This window comes from Sphaerodactylus townsendi, linkage group LG06, assembly GCF_021028975.2.
Source record: "Sphaerodactylus townsendi isolate TG3544 linkage group LG06, MPM_Stown_v2.3, whole genome shotgun sequence".
Taxonomy (NCBI): domain Eukaryota; kingdom Metazoa; phylum Chordata; class Lepidosauria; order Squamata; family Sphaerodactylidae; genus Sphaerodactylus; species Sphaerodactylus townsendi.
This window is the reverse complement of record NC_059430.1, coordinates 38882690-38908033: the sequence shown is the minus strand read 5'-3', so window position 1 is coordinate 38908033 and position 25344 is coordinate 38882690. Positions and strand designations below refer to the sequence as shown.

Below are 25344 nucleotides of genomic sequence, written 5' to 3'. Positions count from 1 at the left end.
TGCCTTACGGGCGAACATAAAAAGACACAAATTGCTTTACATTTGTAGGTGGACAAACGTGACATGAAAATCAAATGCTATGTTGATTGATAGAGTGCATTCATTCTGCTTTCCAACAGATTATCAGGGCTTGTGCTGAAATCTTTGGAGATTGTTCTGAGGTCAAAAGTGCCTCAAGATCATTCCACAAGTAAACTACTAATAGCAGTTTTAGCCTTGTACATTCATTCTGTGAATCCTATGGAAATTTGGGGATGTGGACATTAGTTTTTCTAGGCTGCATTCTTGCCACGTTTTCTGAATACAGGACACTAACTTGACCTTAAGGGAAGGTTGAAAGTAATAGATCAACCCAGAGTCAGCCTCAATGAGATTTTAGTGCTGCTCTGTCACTTACAGGGCTCCCCCTCCCAATTAAAGTTTGATGTCTTTTTTTGGAAGACTAATTCAAGACTAATTCAGTAATACAAGCTGCTCATGGGTTTTTAAAAGTTCAGATTCAGTGTGAGGTTCCCCTTTTACTATATCACCAAGCCAGAAAAACCTGATTTCTTCAAATTCTGGTATACATAGGAGGCCTACCAGAAAAAAAAAAGATGACAACTATCAGATAAAAAATGTACTGCCATCCCCGAGTTGAGAATTGTATGGGATGGGATGATGTCGCACAGGTCCCATGGCAGTGGATATGGTGGGACTAATAATCCATTTAAAGTTGCACTGTTGGACAAGCGCACAGTGCACTGAATACTACTTGGTTCATCTGTACATGTTATACATCTGATATGCAACTCATCTACACATTTTTGCCAGGGCATACACAGTCTTATGTTATATGTGCATCTGGATGTCTTCTTTCTTGCTCCAGTTCCTTTGCCTTGTATTTTTATGTGCCGGATTATGCGGGCTATACTTCAAAGTGTGTTGTGTGATGTCTTCTTACCTGTTTCACTCATTAAATGACTACCTTGCAGTATTTGTTCAATTATGTCACATATAATTGATGCAAAAATGAGATGCGTGTGTGGGGCTGAGGGGGGAGAGGGGAAGGGACGGAGCGATATGGTGATGACCAGCTAAGCAAAGGAAGAGTTTAAACTGCAAGGTGAAAATTTTGATGTTCAGTATGCAGGGTATCTGCCTGTTTGCTTTTCAAATAGTGTGATTTTTAGGTGAAGTTACCTATGGTACTTTTGGCCCAGTTATACACAATGTGCTAGATGACATGTGTTTCTTTTCACATCGGTGCAGTTTCATCAGGGTAGGCCAATGACTCGTTGGTTGGAAACCATTCAGAGGGAATTGGGCACAAACATCAACCAATTGAAAGAAGCTGTGGCAAACAGGGAAGCATGGAGGGGGCTGATTTACAGAGTATCCAAGAGTCGGAGACGACTCAACGGATAAAGAAGTAGCAGCAGCAGTTTCTTTTGGAGTAACACTGTGCTGAAATCTGCACACACTGAATACTCACATATTTTCAGTACAGATAATGCAGATCAAATCTATATTTAAGAACGCTCTATTTGTGCATGATCAATATCTCAAGTAGATAAAGCCTCTAAGAGTGGCCAGATTTTAACCCAGAATCCTGTAGCAGCTAATAGTAAACGCAGTAGAAAAAAGAACACAGGTCATTCACAGAGGCCTTTACTTTCTGTCATGGAAAGCACATTTGTAAGCATGAATCTGCTGATGTAAACCAGCACCCCCAACAGAGAATCTGGCCCTGTGTGTCTAGTCCACAGTTCTGTCCCTTTGGTAAATATCAAAGATTTTAAAAAGCTGTGCCATAAAAATGAAAGTGGAGAACTGATTTCTTCCCAACCACACTGCTGGGATTTTGCTAGTGTCTGTCACAACCCAGCTATAAAAGAGTTAACTGTTTGTATGAAAAACAAGTTGCTGAAGTCACTGTTTATGACCTGATCTATTGATTAGCTATTGGTCAGTCAGATAGCCATTGCTTACATGTTAGTGAGCATGTACATCTAATGTTATAAAATTAACACTTTCTTTGTTTGGACACAACACCAAAAAGGAAACACGAGGTAGACGACATAATATGAGACAGCAGATAGGTAGCAAGATGTAACTGAACATACAGTAATGTAGATGTGTACAGGAAAGAAAGGATTTTTTTATTTTGTCTTCATGTCTCCCTTATAGTTAGTAAACTCATTTACAAAAAGCAACTGAGAATGTGTCTCTTCTGTTCTACTCTGCTATATATACATATATTATGTATGTTGGGTATATATACATACACATACACATACACATACACACATACATACATACATACATACACACACACACACACACACACACACACATACATACACACATATATGTGTGTGTATGTGTATATGTATATGTATGTATACGTATGTATGTATATGTATGTATATATGTGTGTCTTTGTGTGTGTGTGTGTGTGTGTGTGTGTGTGTGTGTGTGTGTGTGTGTGTGTGTGTGTGTGTATACACAGTGGTGGGATCCAAAAATTTTAATAACAGGTTCCGATGGTGGTGGGATTCAAACAGTGGCGCCGCTGCACACACGCACATCCAGTCCCTATTGGGCAAGGAGGTTGCTTTAGTAACCCCCTCTTGGCACTCAGAAAAAATTAGTAACCACTTCTAGAGAAGTGTTGAGAACAGGTTGGATCCCACCTGTGTTATATGGGTGTATATATATATAAGTGTATGTTGGGTTTGTGTGTGTGTGTGTGTGTGTGTGTGTATGTGTGTATGTGTGTATATATATATGTGTGTGTGTGTATGTGTGTATATATATATGTATGTGTGTGTGTATGTGTGTATATGTGTGTATATATATATGTATGTGTGTGTGTATGTGTGTATATATATATATATGTATGTGTGTGTATATATACAGTGTGTGTGTGTGTGTGTGTGTGTATGTATGTATGTATGTATGTATGTGTATATATATGTACACACACACACACCCAACATACACTTTGACCCACGCCTCAAAGTAATTGTGGGTACCTAGAAGAATTTTTGCTTACATGGTGTCTGTTCTCACTTTGCTCTTTCTGTTCATAGATTTTAACACACTCCAGCCCATCAGATATTTTTGTCTGCCTTTTTCTCAGCCTAATTTTTCCCCCTTACGTTTCTGTATAGGACAGCTATTTTGCCACCCTTGAAATATACATGTGCATAAACACCCACAGATAAATAGCAGAAGCTTTCTTTCTTTAGCTTTTCCCATCAATCAAAGTGAGCACAAAAGCTCTCCTTAACTATCACTGTCTCATCAATACTACCTGAGTTTTTAGCTAGGGAATGAGAGGTCAAATCCCCACTACCGTCTTAGCCAGGTTTCAGAACACAAACTAACCAGGTTTGAGGGACAACCTCCCCATTGCTTGCGTGGCAGATTCCATTTCTGGCGCTCATTCTCCCCGTTAATCCACATTCCGGCAGGACCTGTTTGCAAGTGGCATAGACCCCATTAACACGGTTCAGAGCTGATCCGAGGGGAGGGATGAGGGTTGAAACCCTGACTCGTTTCCCGCCCTGGAGTGTGACGCAGAATTCGGGCAACCAGTCAGTGCTGCGATGCGCGTGCAGCCTTTCCTTGGTTTCGTTTCCGCTTTTGCGATTGGCCAGCAGAAGAGGATGCAAACGTTAAACAGTCAAAAGTGTAACTTTGAATCGTTAATGGTTTACACAGGTAACGACTAACTGATTGCACAGTTAAACAGTTAAACGTTAAGCTTTTACACGCTGTTTTTTTTATCACACCCCTACGATGTACATTTCCACAGTGGGAAAAGGTCCCGCCCTATCAAGGCACGCCAGCCAATCAGGGGAGACCGGCGAAGCGAGCTCGCCTGGTAGTGGGGATTGCTAAGAGTTCTGCAAACGGGTGTGTCTGCTGTGTGCTTGCTGCGGTGGGGAGGGAGAGACTCTGATGAAGAGGACACGGTTTCACAACGAACAGGTTTGGATCTGCGTGCAAATTTCAAGTGGGGATTCGACCAGAATTAAATTGGAGTGATAATTTTATTTAGGGATATTACCAAGTTTTGTCTACATGTCCTAAAATCAGCTAAACGTGTGGCTATATCAACCATTGAATGTTGCCAACCTTTGACTGTGGGCTGGAGTATTCCTGGAATTATTATAGATTTCCACAGGAAGGTTATTCTACCCCAAAGGAAACCAACCTCCATGAATATTGCCCCTTGCCACTGTACAGAGAGCAAAACATGCACACACAACTGAATATCACCACATGCACACACAACTGAATATCACCTTTAGGTGAAATGTGAAGCAAAGACATGCAATGCAAAATGGGAAACATGCAACAGGAGAACGTTGTGGGGATGATCGTGCAGATAAGCCACACAAAAAACCCTGAGGTAAGGTACAAATATTTAAGGAATAAATTGCAGTTCAAATATCCATAACTATTGTTATGATAGGGCATGGGATTGTTGCCAAAATGTATTAGACTGGCTCAACCCTACATATATTCAAAGAAATGTGGAAGGTACTAACTGTCCTCCCACATAACATATACCCAGCCCCCATTGTTCGTCATTACCTGCTCCAAATTTGGTAGCAAGTGGCTGTAACAGGAAAAGCTGAAGAGTCTGGAACTTTTCATTTCAGAAAAGAGACAACCAAGGGGGACATGACAGAGGTTTATAAAGCTATGCGTGGATTGAGGGAACTGACAAAGAACTTTTTCTTCCTTTCCCAAAATACTGGAATTCAAGGGCATCCAATGAAGCTGATGGGCAGTAGATTCAGGATGGACAAAAGGAAATACTTCCTTATACAGTGAGTGATCAAAATGTGGAATTCACTGTCAGAGGTTGCAGCGATGGCCACAAGTTTATACAGCTTTAAAAGGAAATTAAACAGGTTCACGGAGGATACTAGGTCTATCAGTGGCTACTAGCCATGGGAACTAAAGGGAACCTCATATTCAGAGGCAGTAAACTGCTAAATAGCAGTGCCAGGAGGTACTGGTATTTTACTTAGCCTTGTGCCGTTGGGGCATGCTTATTATGAATGAATTTATCATGAACATGAAGCATATTTAAGACAATGGTGATCCTATAAGAATGCAGGCAAGACTATAGAACTTTTACTGAAGAAGGAGTTTTAATAATTCAATGAAATGGGCAAAAACGGACCCAGATGGCTCGCCTGGACTATGTTTGTTTAAACTAGATCTCTCATGATCAATGATCTGCTCACATGTTTACAGTGTTGTTCAATCTATGTACATTGTTTCTATTGTTTAGATCGCACTGGCCTGCCCTGAGATATTAAATGGCCGTAACACTTGTTGCACTATATTCAGAATTACAGTATTACTGCAGCCCAGGTACAGTCATTTTGAACTTTTTGGTTGTTTGCACTAGACTATACCTATTTTTCTTTGTTTTGCTGACCACTATGTGAGACAGATGCTGGACTAGATAGACTACTGTTCTAATTCAGCAGGGCTCTTCTTATATATCCTGAAGCAACTCTATACTTTCTTAGAATCTGGCACTGAGTATCTCATCAGCATGCTTACTGCTGATATTTGCCTTTCCCAGCATTTCTGGATGGGTGTTCATGTTTTATGCCATACTGTGCCATGGAAAGAATTGTACAATAAGAGGGGATCATTATGGAGTGTCCACATGAGACTCCAAACAGATGGTTTCATGTGCTCATTCAGGAATAAGTTTGACAAATGGCCACCTGTCCATTTAGTAGAGGTGTAATATGCAGAAATTAGCAGTTGAAACTCTTCTTGGCAAGGAGATATTAATATCCTATTACCCTCTTAATCAAGCGGCAGAATGTTTTTCTCCAGACACTAAATAACAGAGGACATTTAGCTGATAGCCAGGAATTCTCAGGAGGGAAGGGAGTATGGCATACATAGCATGATCACATCATATATCAGAAGCTAAACAGCATCAGTACTTGGATGGGAGACAGCCAAGGAAGATTCTGCAGAGAAAAGCAGTAGCAAACCATCTCTCTTCCTTATTTGCCTTGTTAGTCAGTTGTGTCTTGACAGAACTCATGTATGTAAAGGACTCTCAAAGCATTGTAAACTGTGTCTGCGTTATTTAAGTGTGACCACAATGAGAGTATCCTTGTGTGTGTGTAAAATACTGTCAAGTTGCAGCCGACTTATGAACCCCTACGGCTTTCAAGGCAAGTAAGAAGTCGAGATAATTTGCCATTGCCTTTCTCTACAGAGCCTTCCTTGAAGGGCTTCCTTCCAAGGACCAACCCTACTTGGCTTCCAAGATCGGATGTGATCGGCTATGGCTATGCCATGCTTCCTTCCCTTTCAAGAGTATACATAGTACCTAAGATATCAACAAAAACTCTTCAATCATTGCATATCTTTATTTATAAATGAGCATCGCTGCACTCTCCGAGTACACTGCTAGTGGCTTTTTTGATGTGTGGTATAAACAAGCAGCAGAAGGTGTTTGTGAGACCTGCAGACATATAGCGTTAATTTCACACAAACAAGAGTGTTGTTGTGCCTCTTCCTAAGGGGGAGTGTTACAGTGGTAGAACAATGTGCGAAATCATTTTCCCCAAGTAATTATCTTGCACTAGTGTTGATGGTGCTCATGAGTTTGCAGTGGCTACTATGAATGGGTGTACTGTCATAAGGCTTTGATATAAAAGAACACACATGGCCCAAGAACCAAGTCCTGTGGCAAAAGGTTAATTCTTCAGTGGGTGCTAATTTTTAGCAGACGGTGCCCTGATAACTCTGTTAAGCTCTCAGGAGAGTTTGGAGACAGCATGCCCCTCCCAACTGAGTGGTGGGGGATAGAACTGACAACCTCCAAGTGGGCCCGTGAGATCTACTGGGATTACAACTGTTCTCCGGAGAGCAGAGATCAGAGGCTGCTTTGGAGGGTGGGCTGTATGGCATCATACCCCATTGAGATCCCTTCTCAAACTGCTCCCTCTCCAGGCCCCACTCCCAAAATCTACAGGGATTTCAACCCAGATCTGACAACCCTAGGGGGGGGGGGGCAGGGAGATGTGTTTGTGTGTTGTGTGCATGAGAAAAAAAGAGCTGATTTGACTTTTGGACAAACAAAGGTGGTTGTGCCCAGGCTTAGCCCAAGCATTGGAAGCATATTCTTCCTCAGGAGATCAGATGTGGCACAGTGGATTTGCTGCTCTGAAGGAGCACCTGTTTGCCTCCACCAAAGCTCTTCTTATATGTTTTCTAAATAAAGCAAACACTACAAGAATATCATCAGTGTATTGTCGAAGGCTTTCATGGTTCAACTGGTTCTGGTGGGTTTTCCGGGCTGTGTGGCCGTGGTCTGGTGGATTTTGTTCCTAATGTTTCGCCTTCATCTGTGGCTGGCATCTTCAGAGGCGTATCACAGAGAGAAGTCTGTTTCACACTGTTCACGCAAGCACTGCTTCCCTTGGAATTTCTCCCAACTTAAGGAAGTAGAGAATGCAACCCAACTTCTTCTTTTCCCCTTGGAACGGTTAGAATAGCTGGAACCCACTGGGATATTTCCCTGTAAATTAATTGGCCAGTCTACGCTTGATGAGCATGAACAAATGGAGCGCCACCTCTGTAGGACCAGATCTGGCATTCTGATTTCTGCTCCCTGACCCCTTTGGTGAAGGTCATCAGAAAACATAATAGGCTGATACTGGTTGCCTTTACTCTGCTGGGGGTGTGGGAATTGATAGAAGCTGGAGGTGGTAGGGGGTTTGTAACCTTTTTTCTATGTCTCATGCTGGCTGTGTCATCTAGCAGGTCTTGGTGCACATCTCTTGCTTTTCTGCATGTTGTCCCCTCCCTCCCTCCACAATGTGGGCTGATCACAGCTCAAACTTTTAATTCAGATGGTAATTGAAATAATAATACGGGCAGAACCCTTCTGTCTCTGATGCTGCAGCTGGCTTTATGGAGCTATGAATAGCTCTGAGTCACACGCTGAAGATGGTTTCACTTCCAACCATTTGTTTTGATTTGTGTGTGGGGTTTTTTTGGGGGGGGGGGGTTGCTCCTAAGACTATTAAGAAAAAAAAGTTGTCACACCCCTCTTCTGCCCCAAATGTAACCAATTAGAGAGATGTTTATAAAAAATTCTATTTAAGCATCATGGAATGAGGTGACCTAAAGAAAGCAGTCAATAAATGATCATTGGGAGGACAGATGGGGATGCTTGGCATACACTTGGTCTATTTATAATTATATTTTAAAAAGTACATTTGATTGCATTCCCTCTTCATACCCTTCATATGCCACTTGTTGGCTAAACCAAATGAGACCTGGTTTAGCATGCATCCATCTCTCTCTCTCTCTCTCTCTCTCTCTCTCTCTCTCTCTCTCTCTCTCTCTCTATCTATCTATCTATCTATCTATCTATCTATCTATCTATCTATCTATCTATCTATCAATCAATCAATCATCTGTGGTTCTCAACCTTCCTAATGCTGCGACCGTTTAATACAGTTCCTCATGTTGTGGTGACCCCCAACCCTAATATTTATCCATTTTACAGATAGAGAACACTGATGCAGAGAGTGGCCAAAAAGCTGTCCTAAAGGGCTAACCAACATGGCACAGAGGCCAAAGCATTCCCCTGACATTGCTTCTGAGCATGGGTTTCAGAGGTTTAGGGCCTCTGAATATGGAGATTCCCTTTATTAATCATGGCTAGCAGTTACTGATACAGCTCTCCACCATGAATCTTAGGGTTGCCTACTGCAGGTTCATAAATTCATGGAGATTTCTGGGAAAGGCAGGTTTGGAGAGGTGAGGGACCTCAGCAGGGTATAGGGCCGTAGACTCCATCATCCAAAGCACCCAACTCCCTCCCAGCCATTTGTTGCATTATGCTGGTGGTTGGGACTTCAGGCTTCCGACACCCTTTTGGGTGGCATAAGTCTGTCGAGCCCAACATGGGCTTCTAAGCAGCAGAAACCTCCCCATGCTGCCAGGAGTGGTGGGGCAGCGCAGCCATGGTGGTGCAACCAGCCACCTGGCCTCCTGGATGTGCCTGCTTGATCTAGAAGGATCTCGCTAGTCTCAATGGAGGGTTGATAAAATATAAAAGGAGTTCAAGTACAAGTAAACTGACCCACACAGAAGCAAAAAAATCCTATTTTCATACTCTCTCTCTCTCTCTCTCTCTCTCTCTCTCTCTCTCTCTCTCTCTCTCTCATGGAGTCTGAATTGGCAGTGAGTAGCCAACCTTGGGGTTGTGTGGCATTTCCATTTTTCAGAGGTACAGCCAAGCATCCCTCTCTCTTTTAGCCTTCCATTGTAACCTGAAGACATATCAATTCCTAGGGGCCTTCAAAGTTAACTGATCAATTATGTGTTTTCACACATCACATGTGTAGAGGGTAAGGAGAGAATCTAAAGCTGCCGGTCACCAAAATTAGCATTGTAAAGCAATAGGATTCTGTTTGGAGTGACAGGTTGGCAGGTGTGGCCTTCATAGCAAAAGACACAACCAGTGTGTACTTTATTATTAGACAGTGTGTAGGAGATGCACAATATAACAACAAAACCTTCAGTGCCTCAGGACAGTACATCATACCTGTGCTATCACAGCTCAAGAAAGAAAGTCTCACAAGAACTCTTTAAAATCAGTTGGGATGACCCACTCACTGTAAGCTGCCCTATCCTGTTTTGTCTTCTATTTATTCACTTGCTCTGGAGACAAGTTGTAGGATTGTGACCAATCCTAGTTTATATAAGGAGTTGGAATAGGGTTCTGATACAGATGTGAACTCCACTTGTGGCACTTGTCACTGGCTGAAAATATCTTTTCTAGCTGTGAGGCTCTCCCAAGTCAGTGAAGTCACAAAATGAAGTGTAGTCATCTGATGACATCATAGATCAGGGTAACTTCTGTTTCCTCCACTATTAAAGATATACACACACATACAAGGTTTAGATTTGGACGTGTCAGGATACCATTAAATTGTGCCAAGGCTAACAGCAGAGGCACCACATAGTCCACAGAGCTGGCTAATTCACTGGACAAAAGTGAGACCAGGCCTCATGGAAGGATGCAACGTCTGTAGAATCCAACTGTGGCCCAAACTATGCCACGCCCACTCCTCACAGGCTGCTCACATTCCCGATGCCTGAATGAGGAGGAAGAGGAAATCCAACCCTGTTTCCATCACCAGAATACTCCACCTCCTCCTGATCACCTCAAGAATCGCATCAACTCTGGAGACAATCAGCTGAAGGATTTAGGTGACCCAGCCACATTTTCCTCGAAAGGGATGCCTAAAAATAAGAGCCACTCTACAGGAAGACAACACGAACCAAAAAGCAGAACTTACAGGAAAAAAATGGCTAGGCAAACACTGGGCCTTGAAAAAGCAACACTATCTCCAGAACAACTGGGCTTGGGCTTGGAATTTCAAAGGCCATTATATCAGGAAGCAGTAATTGTTGAAAATCTATCAGAGGATGACGACGACTGGAGAGAACGATACCCACTGCCTGCCTATGACAAAGTTCATCTATCCAGGATGCCCAATGTGGCCCCATGCAACCCTTACAGTTACAACTCACCTAGTCCTGAAAGCGTTGAGGCTTTCTCTACATGGCCATTCAGTGGTAATGACCAACATAACGGCTGTCCCACTCACACCAAGGTGGAATGTTATGCTCCCTGTGAAGAACCTATCGAAAATGTGGCTTATACCTCCTCACACTTGAGTTACGATGAGCTTAAGGAAGAAAATTCCTTGCTCAGGAGAAAAATTAAAAGGATTCAGAACTTTTCAGAAAGTCAGGCGCAGATGGTAAGAAACCTTGAGAGGAAACTGCAGACAACCAACAAAGAAGAGAAAGAAACTCAGGATCTGGAAGCTTTGATGGAAAAGGCAGAACACAGTCTCCAGTTCATGACTCAAAGAGCTTTGAGGGCAGAGAGTGACCTGGAAAAGGCAAAACAAGAGATGTGCTTCCTCCAGGCTGAGCTAGCATGCTACAAGATGGAGAATGAAAGTTTGAGATCTGGCCAGTCCGGCAACATGGGAGCAGTCAAACACCACATAGATGTGGCTTTGCAGAACCTCCTGAGGGTCACCAACCATGCACATGCTACCATCCATCAGCTGGTCTTTGGGACTGAAACACTGACACTTGTTGCTGACCTCCTTAAATCTGTAGGCAGAATGTCTGAAATTGAAACGGAAAACGAAACACAGAAACAAACATAGAGGACTTCTCGCCCGTGATGCTGTGCTCCTGTAGTCCAGTTGAGACTTAAACCTTTTGCTCTCATGTGTTAAGATGTTGTATGGCTTCCAATAACCTCTCTCTTTCCCCCAGAAGTACTTCTATTACATCATGGAATATTAATTTCATATACTAATGCCTTGGTTGCTCTATTTCAAAACTGCATTATAGGAGGGTAGACAATGTATGGGTCCCGATTCTTTTGTAGGGCTGAGTTTAACTGTGTCTAGAATGAACAGCTTTTTGGATGAGATAATGAAGGATGCTTTCGCTCACTTTAATCACTCTCATCCTATTTATATTCATGTCCAAGAACTGTCATGTGGAAACAAGAAGGCCACTGTACTGTGCATGAGCAGTCTGGATGTGTAGCTTTTACATTCACATTATGGAGCTTGAAGCAGGGATGGACTCCCACCAGGTGGGTTGTTAGCTCCAACAGTTCTGTTTTTGCTGTTTTGTGGAGGGACCTGATGGCAGCATGAATTGCCTACCGGGCAAAGCTGCAGCAGGACAGAGAGGGGAGGTCATTCAGCAGTGGATAGGATTCTTCCATGACTCTGATCTTTGGCATTCCTCATCATGCCATCAGTGTGTTCAGCTTGCATGTCCTCTGCATAGTTCTCTTGGTCAGCACCACACATGGACATTGGCGAAGTCATAGTTACAGTTTCCCTTTTCTTATCATGCATCTGTGATGTCACTTGCTGCTAAGTGGGCCCCACTCCTGCCTAGTGGAAGATTCTGGGTCTGGAAAGGTTGAGGACCACGGACCTACAGCATTCTTGATGGTTAGGAAATCTGCTATTAACAACAAATTAAAGTTGTACTCCTGGATAAGGGCAACCAATTCTGAATATTTTCTGAATGGTCATTGGGAGAAGTGGGAAACTTACTATGGGACATTTTAGAACTGTCTTGAGCTGCTTCCATGTGGTGACAGTTCCCTGTTCAGCTTTCATTACCACTGCAAAAAGCAGAGGTATTCACAGTAGCCACAGGATATCCACATAGGAGTTTTTTCTGCACTTTCTTTGCCTCAGCATCCTCCCCAACTGACATTTCCATCCCCTCAAGTAGGCCTTTCCAGCCTTTAAAAAAAAATCAGCAACACATCACTATAGCATTACAACATTCTTTTTTAAAAAACACACACATGGGTTCTAGCTCTTATCATTGTGGAGATGCACAGGGTGGAAATATAAGGCATATCTCTGTAACAAAAAAGGGTTAGATGTACTTTTTAAAAAAATGAAAGCTGGGAATTCAGAGGAAGTAATAACTTGTTAAAGCTATAATTCTGTGACAATTGCTGATGGGGGGAGTCCCCTAAAAGCATTCCAGTAATGTAGGGAAATGGTGGTCTCAGGAGGGTAAGGGAAGGGGTGCCAGTGTGGGAATTATGTGCATCTTCCACTCCATGTGGATGTGATTTTTCCCCAAAGATTTACCCAGTGGGGTCTGGTAAAGATGGCAACAAGTGGAGAAAAATACACAAAGTGGAAAATGATGTCATATGAATCCTGCCCTCCGCCCCAAAAAACTCCCTGTTCTGGTCTGGTTGCCAAGCCAGTCTAAACCTCTATGCGGAAGCAGTCTGGGATCCCTGTGGCAGGGCCTGGGTTCTTGCTAGGATGATGCAAAGTAGGCAACCTCAATATTTCAGCAAGGGAAGCTTTCCTTGTCCTTCTGTGACAAGCTACACTAGAGCAATTTTCCCTTCTTCTGTTCCCATATTAAAGATACAGTGCTCAGGCTTTCGTTTCTACCTACCTGAGTTCTACAGATTTGCGATGACCCCTCCAACAATAGCCTCTGTTGTATGTCAGAAAGACACTCTGGTGTGCACCAGCAGAAATAATAATGATTAATTGAAGACAGTATCATTCTTCTCTGTTTAATGAAAGATGGGATAGACCTCACGAGTGGGAAAATGGAAAGTAGGAATTTTGAAGAGTCAAAGAAGTCCCTCTCCCTGGTCATTTAAAGTTCCTCCCAGATTATCTTATTTGCAAAGTACCTGGTAGACATTGCCTTTACCTTTTAGAGCCAATTTTTGCAATCATAAGAACTAGAAAACACAGTTAGGCAGGAAGTAAGACTCTTTGCATATGGTCACATGGTCAAATAAAGGTGTGTTCCATAGGAAAAAAAAATGGGTAGAATAGGCTTTTAGCCCACATCTGCACAGAAATTTCTCTTGCTCTTTGTTCTTTACCATTCAGGAAAAGTCATTTCAGAAAGAAGAAAGTAACAGTCTAAAAGGAGACTGGGGCATCTTGCCACTGAATTGGCCTTATAGCTTTTGAGAAATCAAAAGGGGCATCTAATAGATAAAATATTGATTCTATGCAGGAAATACACTTTGTCCTCTTATAATGGGCTGCTGCAGGGCTCCCCAATTTTTTTGAGCCAATGAAATTCTGACACAGCATGGTAGGTGCAGCAACAAAATGGCTGCTATAGAATAGCTGCTGCAGGAAGCAGAGCCAGCCAAAGCTTGACTTCAGTAACACAGAGCAGATTCTTGTGCTGTGGTGGCAGCTGCTGCCAAAGCAATGTTTGTAAAAATCTGTGCAGGCAATCAAGTCTCCAGTAATCAGTTAGAAGCCTTGCTGGGCAAAAGCTCTACCTGGCCACACCCATTTCCTAAAAACACTCAGTGGGCACCAGAAAAGGTGTCAATAGGTGCCACAGTGCCCATGGGCACCATGTTGGGGATCCTGGGCTACTATATGACACAGGACAACCTCATGTTAACTGAGGTCATGCTAAAAATGTAGGCCCTCCGGCCCTCTTTCACCATAGAGATTATGAGGGAACTCATGTGGGCTCACCACACAGCATGGTTGCCTTGTGAGTAACATGTGTGTGCAAATGAAGCATAATGTACAGGAACATGCTTATACCTTGTCTCAGGGAAAGATTGACAGTGCGGTTGTGTGTTGTGCAGTGGAAGTGAAAGAATCCTGTTTCCGTCTGGAAAAACTTTACAATTTTTTAAATAAAAAGTCTTGCTAATAGCCATCCGGGGCAATATAAATGCTCTTTTAAAGTTAGAAGTTTAACAGTACAGGCATTAATGGTCTTGATGAAATCAGCACTTCAATAAGATTCTCTAAGGCTAAAAGAGAATTGGAAGGGGGGCGGAGGCAGTCACTAGATTAGAACCTCATGAAGCATTTAAACACAAGGAAGATCCAGGAAGCTGTGGCGGATTAATTCACAAATTTCCTGTCATCTCTCTCTGAGACAGGGTATAACATATTTTTGGAACTTTTACGTGCTTTAACTTGATTTTAAAAAGTATCTAATTTATTTCCTTATTACACATATATCATACCCTTTTACAAAAGACTAGTCCTTACTGCTATGTGAAGCAAGTTAGGCTGGCAAACAGGGACTTCCCCAAGGTCCCGAGGGAGCTTCCTAGCTAAGCAAAGATTTGAATGCAGGTCCCCATTCTTCAAATGGATCATTCTGGTTAGTGCACTGTATTAATTCTGCTATACTTCATTTGTGTGAATAACGGAGCAGTACTAAGCAGAGCAACACCTTTTCCTAGTCCCACTGAGCTCAATGGACTTAGAAGGGCAGGGGACGTCTTACTGATTCAAAGTCAAGGCTACTCCCTTTATTCCCACCATCTCCAACTTTAATCACCTGGGAGTTGTTTGCTGGGGCAGCCCAGGGTGGGTGGCATGAACTGGCCCCCTCTCTGCCATCAACAAGTACTGGGACATAAACACAGGCCCAGCCAGCTGGCTACCTGACTAGTGCTCATTCCGGACATGCAGAATAATGCACTTTCAAACTGCTTTCAGTGCTCTTTGAAGCTGTGCAGAATGGCAAAATCCACTTGCAAACAGTTGTGAAAGTGGTTTGAAAACGCATTATTTTGCGTGTGCGGAAGGAGCCTAGGACTGGCTGGGTCTATGGGGGACCAAACAGGCAGGTGTAACACCATGTAGCACCCCCTCTCCCTCTGTCCTTCACCTTAACTTAGTCACCGCATACTAGGGGCAGGAACAGGGCAGCTGTATAGCAGTCAGGAGGGGGCAGACTCTGGCCCACACCATTGACTCTCTACTTTCTGCTGCTATAGCTGTGACAGAGAGGACAGCAGGAGCCAGGGCAGCTGCCCAGTGGTTGGGGGGTCCCCAGTGCAGTCCCCCTCAGTGTGGGGCATGAAGCAGTTGCCCCAATTGTCCCACAGCTAAGACTGCCAGTGTAGCAGGCTATCACTCTGCTTAGGATGGCACTGTGTATCTTTAGGAATGTAAGTCAAAGGACAAGGGGGTGCTTTATTTTGAGGGCAGCGGGTTGAAAGGAGTAATTATGAATAATTTTTCTCACGCTGTTCAAGAATTCCATGCCCTTGATCATACGTGTCTTAAGTGCTGTCAAGGCACTTCTGGCTTATGGTGACTGTGGATTAATGACCTCCAAAACATCCTACCGTTAACAACCTTGCTCAGGTTTTGCAAACTTAGGGTCATGGCTGGCTTTAATTGAGTCAATCCATCTCATTCTAGGTCTTCTTTTCCTGTTGACTTTGACTTTTCTTGATTTATTGTCTTTTCCAGTCTTTTCCAGCCTCAGTTTAATCCTTTTAGCTTCTAGGGAAGAGTTCAAGCTTGAACCACAGGCAGAGATAGCTTCTTGCCAGAAATTAGTCTCAACTGTGAGGGTAAACTAAAGGAAGGAATTGTTGGCAAACCTTTCAAAGGATGACACCTGATAATCACTCTGCTCAAGCTCTTCAGAGTGATATTTGCCTGCCAAAGCTAATCAACCATAGTTAGATGAACTAGACATGTAGTATACATTCTTGTGATAAGAAAAATCCTTCCAACCCTGAAATTTTGAAATTCTGTTCTGGGGGGAAGAAAGCCAGTAGGATGCATGCATCTTTGCCAGATCACATTTTAAGGTCTTGTGGTATGTATTACTGCAGTGCAATATTCTTTTATTGTGGATTCTTCTTTGCAAGTTCCCTTTCTCTCCTTTCCTTCTGGTTAGTTTGCTGGCCTATACAAGGAAGTGTTCCCTTCGGAGTGGGAATGCCTTTCTTTAGAAGGGTCATGCATGCCTCCTGTAAGTTTCACATACATCATCTCGTGTATAAAGTAAGGGGTTTTCAGGTATTTGGCCACAAGCCCTCATGCCAATAACTACCCATCTGAATTAATTGCAAAGAATCAAAGAGATTTAAAAATCATCCAACTATGCCCCTCCAGATGTTCATAGACTACAATTCCCATGAGCCCTACCACTTGGCCATGCTGGCAGGGACTGATGGGAATTGTAGTCCATGAACATCTGGAGAGCCGCAGGTTGCAGACCCCTGAATAATTTATTTGATAAAATGGCAGAAAAGAATGCTAAGATAAGCATCTTCTGCAGGTACCACTGAGCTCAAACCTGGCCAGCCTCAATTATGACATCTGTTGCCTCTTTCCCTCCTGCTGCCGGATGAGTCTAAGTGGCATCACAGGGAAGATGCCATCCTTACCACTGCTGGCTAGGTCTGATCTATGTGGCTCGTGAAGCACTGCCATTACCAGTAGAGCTCAGTCTGGCTTGTTGTTAATCCTTTTAGCTTCTAGGGAAGAGTTCAAGCTTGAACCATAGGCAGAGATAGCTTCTTGCCAGAAATTAGTCTCAACTGTGAGGGTAAACTAAAGGAAGGAAGGGCCATCTACGTCATCTACGTCAGCAGCCTACCAAGACCTTTCGTGGCGAGCTAAAGGGCTAACCCACCTCTGATACATATGGGGTTGGATCCAAATTTCTGGAGGGAAATTTGTGAAGCAAATCTTCCCCATCTTTCCTTTCCTCCAGCAGCCCCTATGCCCCCTAAAGTGCTTCACAGACACACACACAAAAACATTTTATTGTAGTTCAATCAACTATATAAACAATTATATTGTATCTCAGGGATACTTTCCAGATCCTCTTTGGTACAAGTCATACACCAGCGACTGAGAAGTCATTATTCTGTGCATGGTCTCCATTCTTAGAAACTATAAGGCTCATTCTGCACATGCAGAATAATGCACTTTCAAACTGCTTTCAGTGCTCTTTGAAGCTGTGCGGAATGGCAAAATCCACTTGCAAACAGTTGTGAAAGTGGTTTGAAAGGGCATTATTTTGCATGTGCGGAAGGGGCCTAAGAGAGTTTAAGCCTCTTTCTTTCTATTTATGGGATCCTCTGCTCTGACTTTTGTTTATTTGGAAGAGACAGCAAATGACAAGCACTTGTAATAAAAAGGAGCTATTGTTTGTCTGGGCTGAGGCTAATCTTTTTATTTGCTGTGATTTTCTTCTGTATTTTTGTCTTCTATAGGTGTCTACTCTATAAAGACTGCTACCATGACTGCTGCCACTGTGCACCAAGCCTGAACACTGCTGTCTTTTCCTGTGTGTCCACACACTTTCACACACAGCGCCTATAAACCCTGACCTCTGTTGTGGGAGGTACCTCATGATAAAACGAGTCATGGGCAGCATCAGGGTAAACAGGTGAGTGGCTCCCTCCATCTAGCCTCCATTGTACTGTACCCATTGTAACCCTCTGTTGGCCATATACTTCCCCTTCAGATTAGAATACAGTTCCTTAAATCACCCCTTCCTATGTATTGTACCACATACTGTTTGGACCGTGTGCCTTGTTGAATCCTTGAATCAGGCATCTCCGAGACACTTGAAGTAGAGAAGTGCTAGGAACAACTGGATGATTGATTTGAATTTTGAATAGGGCAGTAACAAATAAATGACAAGATAAGAATCAAAATGACTTGTGTGGGCCTTCCCCTGCGTGCTCCTTTTCTGGGTCATCCACTGTACTAGGCAGTAACTCCTGGAGATAGTTGCTGGCCTCAGAATAAGCAGCTGCAGTATTCCCTGTGCTGAGGGAATCTTTCCAACCCACTTCCACCTCCTCTTCTCATGGCTTTGTAAAGGGGTTGCTCCACCCTCCTCTTTTCCCATTCCCCAATCAGCATCCTTAGGCTCTTCCCTTGTCCCTTCAGTACAGGAGGCCTTTTCCAACCTGCCTGCCTGCCTGGGCATCTGGTATGCTCACCCTGCCACCTTATGATTGGTCCCTTCCCTTAAACATTGTCTAATCAACATGTGGATCATTAGCCACCAATTCTAGATCACAACTTATTGGCACCTTACAAAGCTACCCTTTATGGCACCACTACTCCAATGTACAACCAGAAAAGCTCTGCAACATCACCAGTACCTTAGCTTGGGAAAGCAGTTCAAAATATCCAGCTCTGCTGTGCTAAAAACAGGACAATCCAAGTGCTACATAATTTGATTATACAAATGTATCAGTGAATCGAAAGGAAGATGTTGTGGGTAGCCGATGTGAGGAATTTCCCTTGAAGACATGATATTATGAATATATACTTTCTCATGTCCACAGTTTTAGATGTTTGCTATGATGGCAGTTTATGAAAAAGATGATGTCAAACTGAGCTTTCTATGATGTAACAGTAGCATAGCTCTCATGTTGGAATGTAGAGAAATGACATATTTTGTGGGGAAAATAGGCAAAGGCAGACCGAACTGCTATTGGAGAGAGGGAGTTTCTTTAGGAGTATTTACCATCCCTTTTGTCTGTTGATTTCTAAATTACACCTTTGGCTTTGGATATAGGACTCTGGGAGACCCGCTTGTTGCTGTAGCAACAGAATTGTCTAGAACTTGGGAAGTGTATAAACATTGCCACAGATGCACAAAAGAGACTGGAACATAAAATAGAAGTTTCCAGCCTTATGCAGTTCAGAGTCAAAATGTTACAAAACTACAAACCCTAAGTCTGTTCTGCTGGTTGCATTTGCTTGCTTCCCTTTGCAAGTCAAACCATGGAGACCACTGTTGGCTGGAGCTCCCTTGTTGGAGGGACACTGCGAGTTTAAACATTAAACATACATAGTTCTAGTTAAGCACTAAAGCATTGCAACATTCTCCACATAACATCCTCAACATCTACATGAAACCACTGAGTGAGGTCATCCAGAGATTTGTGCTGGGTTGTCACCAACATGCAGATGACACTCTTCTCTGTCTCACTCTTCCACCTCATCCTAGGGATGCTGCAGAAACCCTGAATTGGGGCCTGGAAGTAGATTTGAAACACACGCAGGCTAGTAAACTGAATCTTGCAAGATGGAAGTGCTACTGGTAAGCAGAAGGTCAGACCCTGCATTTAAGGTGACACCCATACTGAATAGGGTAGCATTAAGAACATAAGAACATAAGAACTAGCCTGCTGGATCAGACCAGAGTCCATCTAGTCCAGCATTCTGCTACTCGCAGTGGCCCACCAGGTGCCTTTGGGAGCTCACATGCAGGATGTGAAAGCAATGGCCTTCTGCTGCTGCTGCTCCTGAGCACCTGGTCTGCTAAGGCATTAGCAATCTGAGATCAAGGAGGATCAAGATTGGTAGCCATAGATTGACTTCTCCTCCATAAATCTGTCCAAGCCCTTTTTAAAGCTATCCAGGTTAGTGGCCATCACCACCTCCTGTGGCAGCATATTCCAAACACCAATCACACGTTGCGTGAAGAAGTGTTTCCTTTTATTGATCCTAATTCTTTCCCCAGCATTTTCAATGAATGCCCCCTGGTTCTAGTATTGTGAGAAAGAGAGAAAAATTTCTCTCTGTCAGCATTTTCTACCCCATGCATTTAGCAATTTTATAGACTTCAATCATATCCCCCCCTCAGACGTCTCCTCTCCAAACTAGCAAAGAGTCCCCAACGCTGCAGTGCCTTCTCACTCCATAAGGAAGGTGCTTGCTCTCCAATCCTTCAATCATCCTCGTTTGCCACCTCTTTTCTCTTGCACTTTTTCATCCTCTTCGCTATCGCTTTTTTTTGAGATGTGGCTGACCAGAACTGAACACAATTACTCCAAGTGCTTGATTGCACCACGTGCTTTATATAAGGGCATGACAATCTTTGCAGTTTTATTCTCCTCAATTCCTTTCCTAATTATCCCCAGCCTAGAGTTTGCCTTCTTCCCCGCTGCCATGCATTGAGTTGACCTTCCCATGGAACTATCAACCAAACCACTTAAATCCCTTTCCTGGTTCCAGGGATTAGGTACCAATGACCCCTGCAGCGTGTATGTGAAGTCTGGATTTTTTGCCTCCTACGTGCACTACTGTACATTTCGCTACATTGAACTGCATTTGCAAGCTCTTAAACACTCACCTGAATTTATCGGCGTCCCGCTTGTTTCTCTTCTAGTCCTTTTGTGGTTCTTACTCAATTTACATAATTTGGCATCATCTGCAAACTTAGCCACCAGCACCACCGGCACCTTCTACTTCCAGGAATGCCTATGCGAATAAGTTATTAAGAGCACTTGTCCCAAAACGAATCCTTCGTGAAGACCACTCCCTACATCTCTCCACGTGAGAACTTCCCATTTATACCCACCCTTTGTTTCCCAGTTCCCTCTCTCAACCAGTTTTTAATCCATAGGAGGACTTCCCCTCTTGGCCCTTCAGTCGCTGAAAGTTTTCTCAAATGTCTCTAGTGAGGAACTTTGTCAAAAGCCTTCTGCGTCCAAGCAGACAAGGCCCACCTGTCCTCCCGTGATCCACATGTCCATTTACACCCTCAAAGAACCCTAGTAAGCTCAGGCACAGGACTCGCCTCTACAAAAGCCATGCCACCCCTTTCCTCAGTTATGGGTCTTGCAGTTTTTCAAGTTTAACACATTCTATCTTTAATGATAGATCTCCACTGAATTTACGCTTCAGGAACAGATGTCAAACATGACTGGCCTGTAATTCTCCAGTGGTCCCCGAATCTAGACCCTTTCTAAAGATTGGTGTGACATTGGGCCATCTTCCAGTCTTCAGGGATGGAGCCTGATTTCAGGGATAAGTTGCATATTAATGTGAGAACATCAGCAATTTCATGCTTGAGCTCTTTAAGAACTCTTGGATGAATGCAATCTGGGCCAGGGGATTTGGTAGCATTTAGTTTATCAATGGCTGCCAGAACTTCTTCCTTGTCTACCACTAACTTCGCTAGTTCCTCGGATTCACCTCCTAAGAAGCTTGGTTCAGGTGCAGGAATTTTCCTCACCTCCTCTTGGGTGAAGACAGATGCAAAGAATTCATTCAGCATTCCCCTTAAAGGAATGGCTCTGTAGTTTGAGAGTGCTGTTGGACTCAGGTCTTCTGCTGAATAAGCAGGTCTTGGTCAATCTGTACTGGTTTCCAATCTGTTTCTGGGCACAATTCAAGGGGCTGGTGTTGACATTTAAAGCCCTATATGACTTGAAACCAGCGTATGTGAAGGAATGTGACCTCCCTTAGGAAAATGCCCAACAACCAAGGTCATCTTCTGAGAACCTGCTTAGGGTTCCTCCACCTTGTGAGATTAGGTAGATGGCAACCCGGGAGAGCCTTCTTGGTTGTGCCATCAAAACTCTAGAACTCTTTCCCCAGAGAAACTGTCCCCTCCCTTACCATCTTCTGCTGGCAGGTGAAGACTTTTTTCTTTTGTCTGGCATTCCATCAGTGATCCTTTCTTCCTTCCCTATGTTTTAATTGTTTCTTTATGTGTATTTTATTGTATAGTCATAGTGTATATTTTAACTTGGTTTTAAATGTTTTAATGTTGTGTTTTTGTTCAGTTTTATGGTTTTTAAAGATTTGTTTTTATGTATGTTTTAATCTGTTCATCTCTGGTACTCCAGAGGAAGGTGAAAAGGATAAACATGTAATAAATAATTGCTTTTATGCTAGTTCTGTACGCGCACACGCGCACGCACACACAGATTGAGTGTGACAAGAATTCCTCTCAGTCATTCTATGTGTGTACTATGAAAAAATGGGGGGGGGGGGCATTCCCAGCCTAAGCATCTTTGTTGGAACATATATACTGTTTTTCACTGTGCAGTTATGATTCCTGCTTCTTCAGTGTATCTGAACACAGGGTAATCACCCTGTGTTCAGCCACTTGTGCATGTGCCAGCTGCATGTGTAGGCTCCAATGAATGCACATAGGATGAGAAAGAGCTTGTCATTCAATTCCACCCCCACCGCCCTGCCCATCCATTGTAGAGACTTCAGATATCTGAAAAAAAGCTAAACATTTTATGATAAAGTGAGGCAGTAGCTCTCTGAGTGCATGTAGTACCAAAGACCTATTTTCCACTTCCCATTCCTGCCTCTCTTCTGATGGTCTTGTAGACAGCAAAACTTTATTCCTGACCCTCAGTGACTGAAATCAGGAGCAGGGAGAAAGTTCTACCCCCTACCTTACCTTAGAGACTCTTTGAAGATCCTATCATTTTCAAGACAGTAAATACAGCCTGTGATACCATCAGACACGTTGCTTATTTAAAATAATATTTGAGCAACTACTTTAAAAAGGGGACTCAAGTAGGCAGAATGTCTCATGCCACCAAATATATTTCAAGGGGCCACAAGTTTTCTCTCCTGTATTTTTAACTGTAATCCTTTTCTCCTCCTCAAAAGGTACAGTATTGTTTCCACTGAAGAAGATGGACATAAAGTCTCTTCCCTTGGCAGCATTGATGGGCACAATCGGAATGGGAAAGGTCACGTTCCACGACGGAAACGGCGCAACCGTTTTGTTAAGAAGAATGGCCAGTGCAACGTTTACTTTGCCAACCTAAGCAACAAGTCCCAGCGCTACATGGCTGACATCTTCACAACATGCGTGGACACCCGTTGGCGGTACATGCTCATGATTTTTTCCGCAACCTTTTTGGTATCTTGGTTGTTTTTTGGTCTCCTCTTCTGGATAATTGCGTTCTTTCATGGTGACTTGGAAGCTCCCAGTACAGGAAGTGGGCCCACCACTACAAAACTCTGCATCAAACATGTCAATGGATTCGTGGGAGCTTTCCTTTTTTCAGTAGAAACACAGACAACCATTGGATATGGTTTCCGATACGTGACTGAGGAATGCCCATTAGCCATTATGGTGGTGGTGGTACAATCCATTGTGGGCTGTGTTATTGACTCCTTCATGATTGGCACCATAATGGCTAAGATGGCACGCCCCAAGAAAAGGGCCCAGACTCTCCTTTTCAGTCATCATGCCGTCATCTCTTTGCGGGATGGTAAATTGTGCCTTATGTGGCGGGTAGGAAATCTGAGGAGAAGCCATATTGTAGAAGCTCATGTTCGGGCCCAGCTTATCAAGGCCTACATGACAGCTGAAGGTGAGTATCTTCCATTAGACCAACGGGATCTTAATGTGGGGTATGACATAGGCCTGGACCGCATCTTCTTAGTATCTCCCATTATTATTGTCCATGAGATCGATGAGGAAAGTCCACTCTATGGAATGGGCAAGGAAGAACTGGAGAGGGAGGACTTTGAAATAGTTGTCATCCTTGAAGGCATGGTGGAAGCTACAGCCATGACCACCCAGGCTCGCAGCTCCTACTTGTCTAGTGAAATCCTCTGGGGGCACCGCTTTGAGCCTGTGGTCTTTGAGGAGAAGAAACATTATAAGGTGGACTATTCGCGCTTTCACAAGACCTATGAGGTGGCTGGAACCCCTTTCTGCTCTGCACGGGAGCTGCAGGAGAGCAAGATCACTATCCTACCTTCACCCCCACCACCTCCCAGTGCCTTCTGCTATGAGAATGAGTTGGCTCTCGTCAGCCAAGATGAAGATGAGGATGACTTGGATGTAAGAGGAGATTTGAGAGAAAGCCCTAAGGAGGATGCAGGAGTCATACCTATGATGGAGTTCGGAAGCCATATGGATTTGGATCGATTGCAAGCATCCATCCCTCTGGATACACTTTCATACCACAGGGAATCAGCCATCTAATCTCCATTCTAGCTTTTCATCTCACATATATTCTCCAAAGTTTCCTTATCCATTTAGACCCAGTGTTTGATTGGAAAACCTATGGTACTTCTCTTAAAACACTGAACACATGCAGACAGAACACTTCTCTGGTGATGGAGGGTTCGGGTTTCAGGCTATAAGGTTAAAGAAATTGGTTTTTAAACCCTTGAACCCTGAAAATTCAGGCTGTTTCTCCTCATCCCAATAGTTCTTTTGTGGCTTGGAACTGTGAGAAGACAGCAATAGCCACAACACTCTGGAATCACACAGGAAATATTCTGTTTCAGCTGCCAACAGCAATGGGACTGATGGTCACAAAGGTGATTGACACCTGCTGCAGGACCAGGAAAGTTGCAGACATCAACCAGATGAGGTTGGACTGGAAAATCAGGTGGTTCACAGGGACAGTGAAATATATGATGTGGGATATAATTTGCTTATGTATTATTTGTTGCATCCTTAAAATGCTACATCAAGAGAGAATAATAACCTTAACTTTCAGCGCTCTCATATATTTACAGTTGATCTTTCTCATTTTTGTATTGTCGAAGGCTTTCACGGCCGGATTCAGCTGGTTGTGGTGGGTTTTCCAGGCTGGGTGCCGTGGTCTGGTGGATCTTAATCCTAACATTTCAACTGCATCTGTGGCAGGCATCTTCAGAGGTGTACCACAGTAACAGACTTCCCTCTGTGATACACCTCTGAAGATGCCGGCCACAGATGCAGGCGAAACGTTAGGAACAAGATCCACCAGACCACGGCCACCCAGCCCAGAAAACCCACCACAACTAGTTTCTCATTTTTGTTCTTGGCATTCATGACAATCACTCTCAGTAAATTAACACCATGTCTTTTCTGATCCTTTTTTAAAACCTGTGATCTTTTCCACACATAAGCAAATGAGAAACATTTGCAAGAAGAAAAGTTCCCAACTGAAACAGTATTGAATGACCTACCACTGGTCTTAGCCAAGCAACGGTATTTCTACCACTGGTCTTAGCTAAGCAATGGCACTTCTACATGTCCCCTTTCCCCCCTTTTTTGTAACTCGTCTTATATGCTCACCTGGAAAACTAACTTTGTAATTATTTATTTTTAATAAAGTATCAAGGTCTAGGGTAAACCTGGAAACAAAGAAAAGGAAATCTACAACGATTGACGCATCTGAGCTTTCGGTGATACTGACTTTTCTTTGATTTGTTTATT

General features: G+C 43.3%; 2 protein-coding genes across 2 annotated transcripts in view; both read left to right on the top strand.

Moving 5' to 3' along the window:
• Window positions 1-24742, top strand: part of KCNJ4 (potassium inwardly rectifying channel subfamily J member 4) — a 31234-nt gene extending 6492 nt beyond the window's left edge. Inside the window, exons 2-3 of the mRNA XM_048502435.1 lie at window positions 17615-17790; window positions 22785-24742. Coding sequence (XP_048358392.1) covers window positions 17753-17790; window positions 22785-24117 — 1371 coding nt within the window. The 5' untranslated portion in view covers window positions 17615-17752 and the 3' untranslated portion in view covers window positions 24118-24742. The remainder of the gene's footprint in view (window positions 1-17614; window positions 17791-22784) is intronic.
• LOC125435345 (endosome-associated-trafficking regulator 1-like) lies at window positions 10113-11246 on the top strand. The gene has a single exon (XM_048501534.1). The coding sequence runs from the start codon at window positions 10113-10115 to the stop codon at window positions 11244-11246; it is 1134 nt and encodes a 377-aa protein (XP_048357491.1).
• Window positions 24743-25344: the final 602 nt, after the last annotated feature.

Bases quoted from the DNA above. Each gene is read 5' to 3' on its own strand.
- LOC125435345 (XM_048501534.1), top strand. From the start codon at position 10,113: ATGCCACGCCCACTCCTCACAGGCTGCTCACATTCCCGATGCCTGAAT.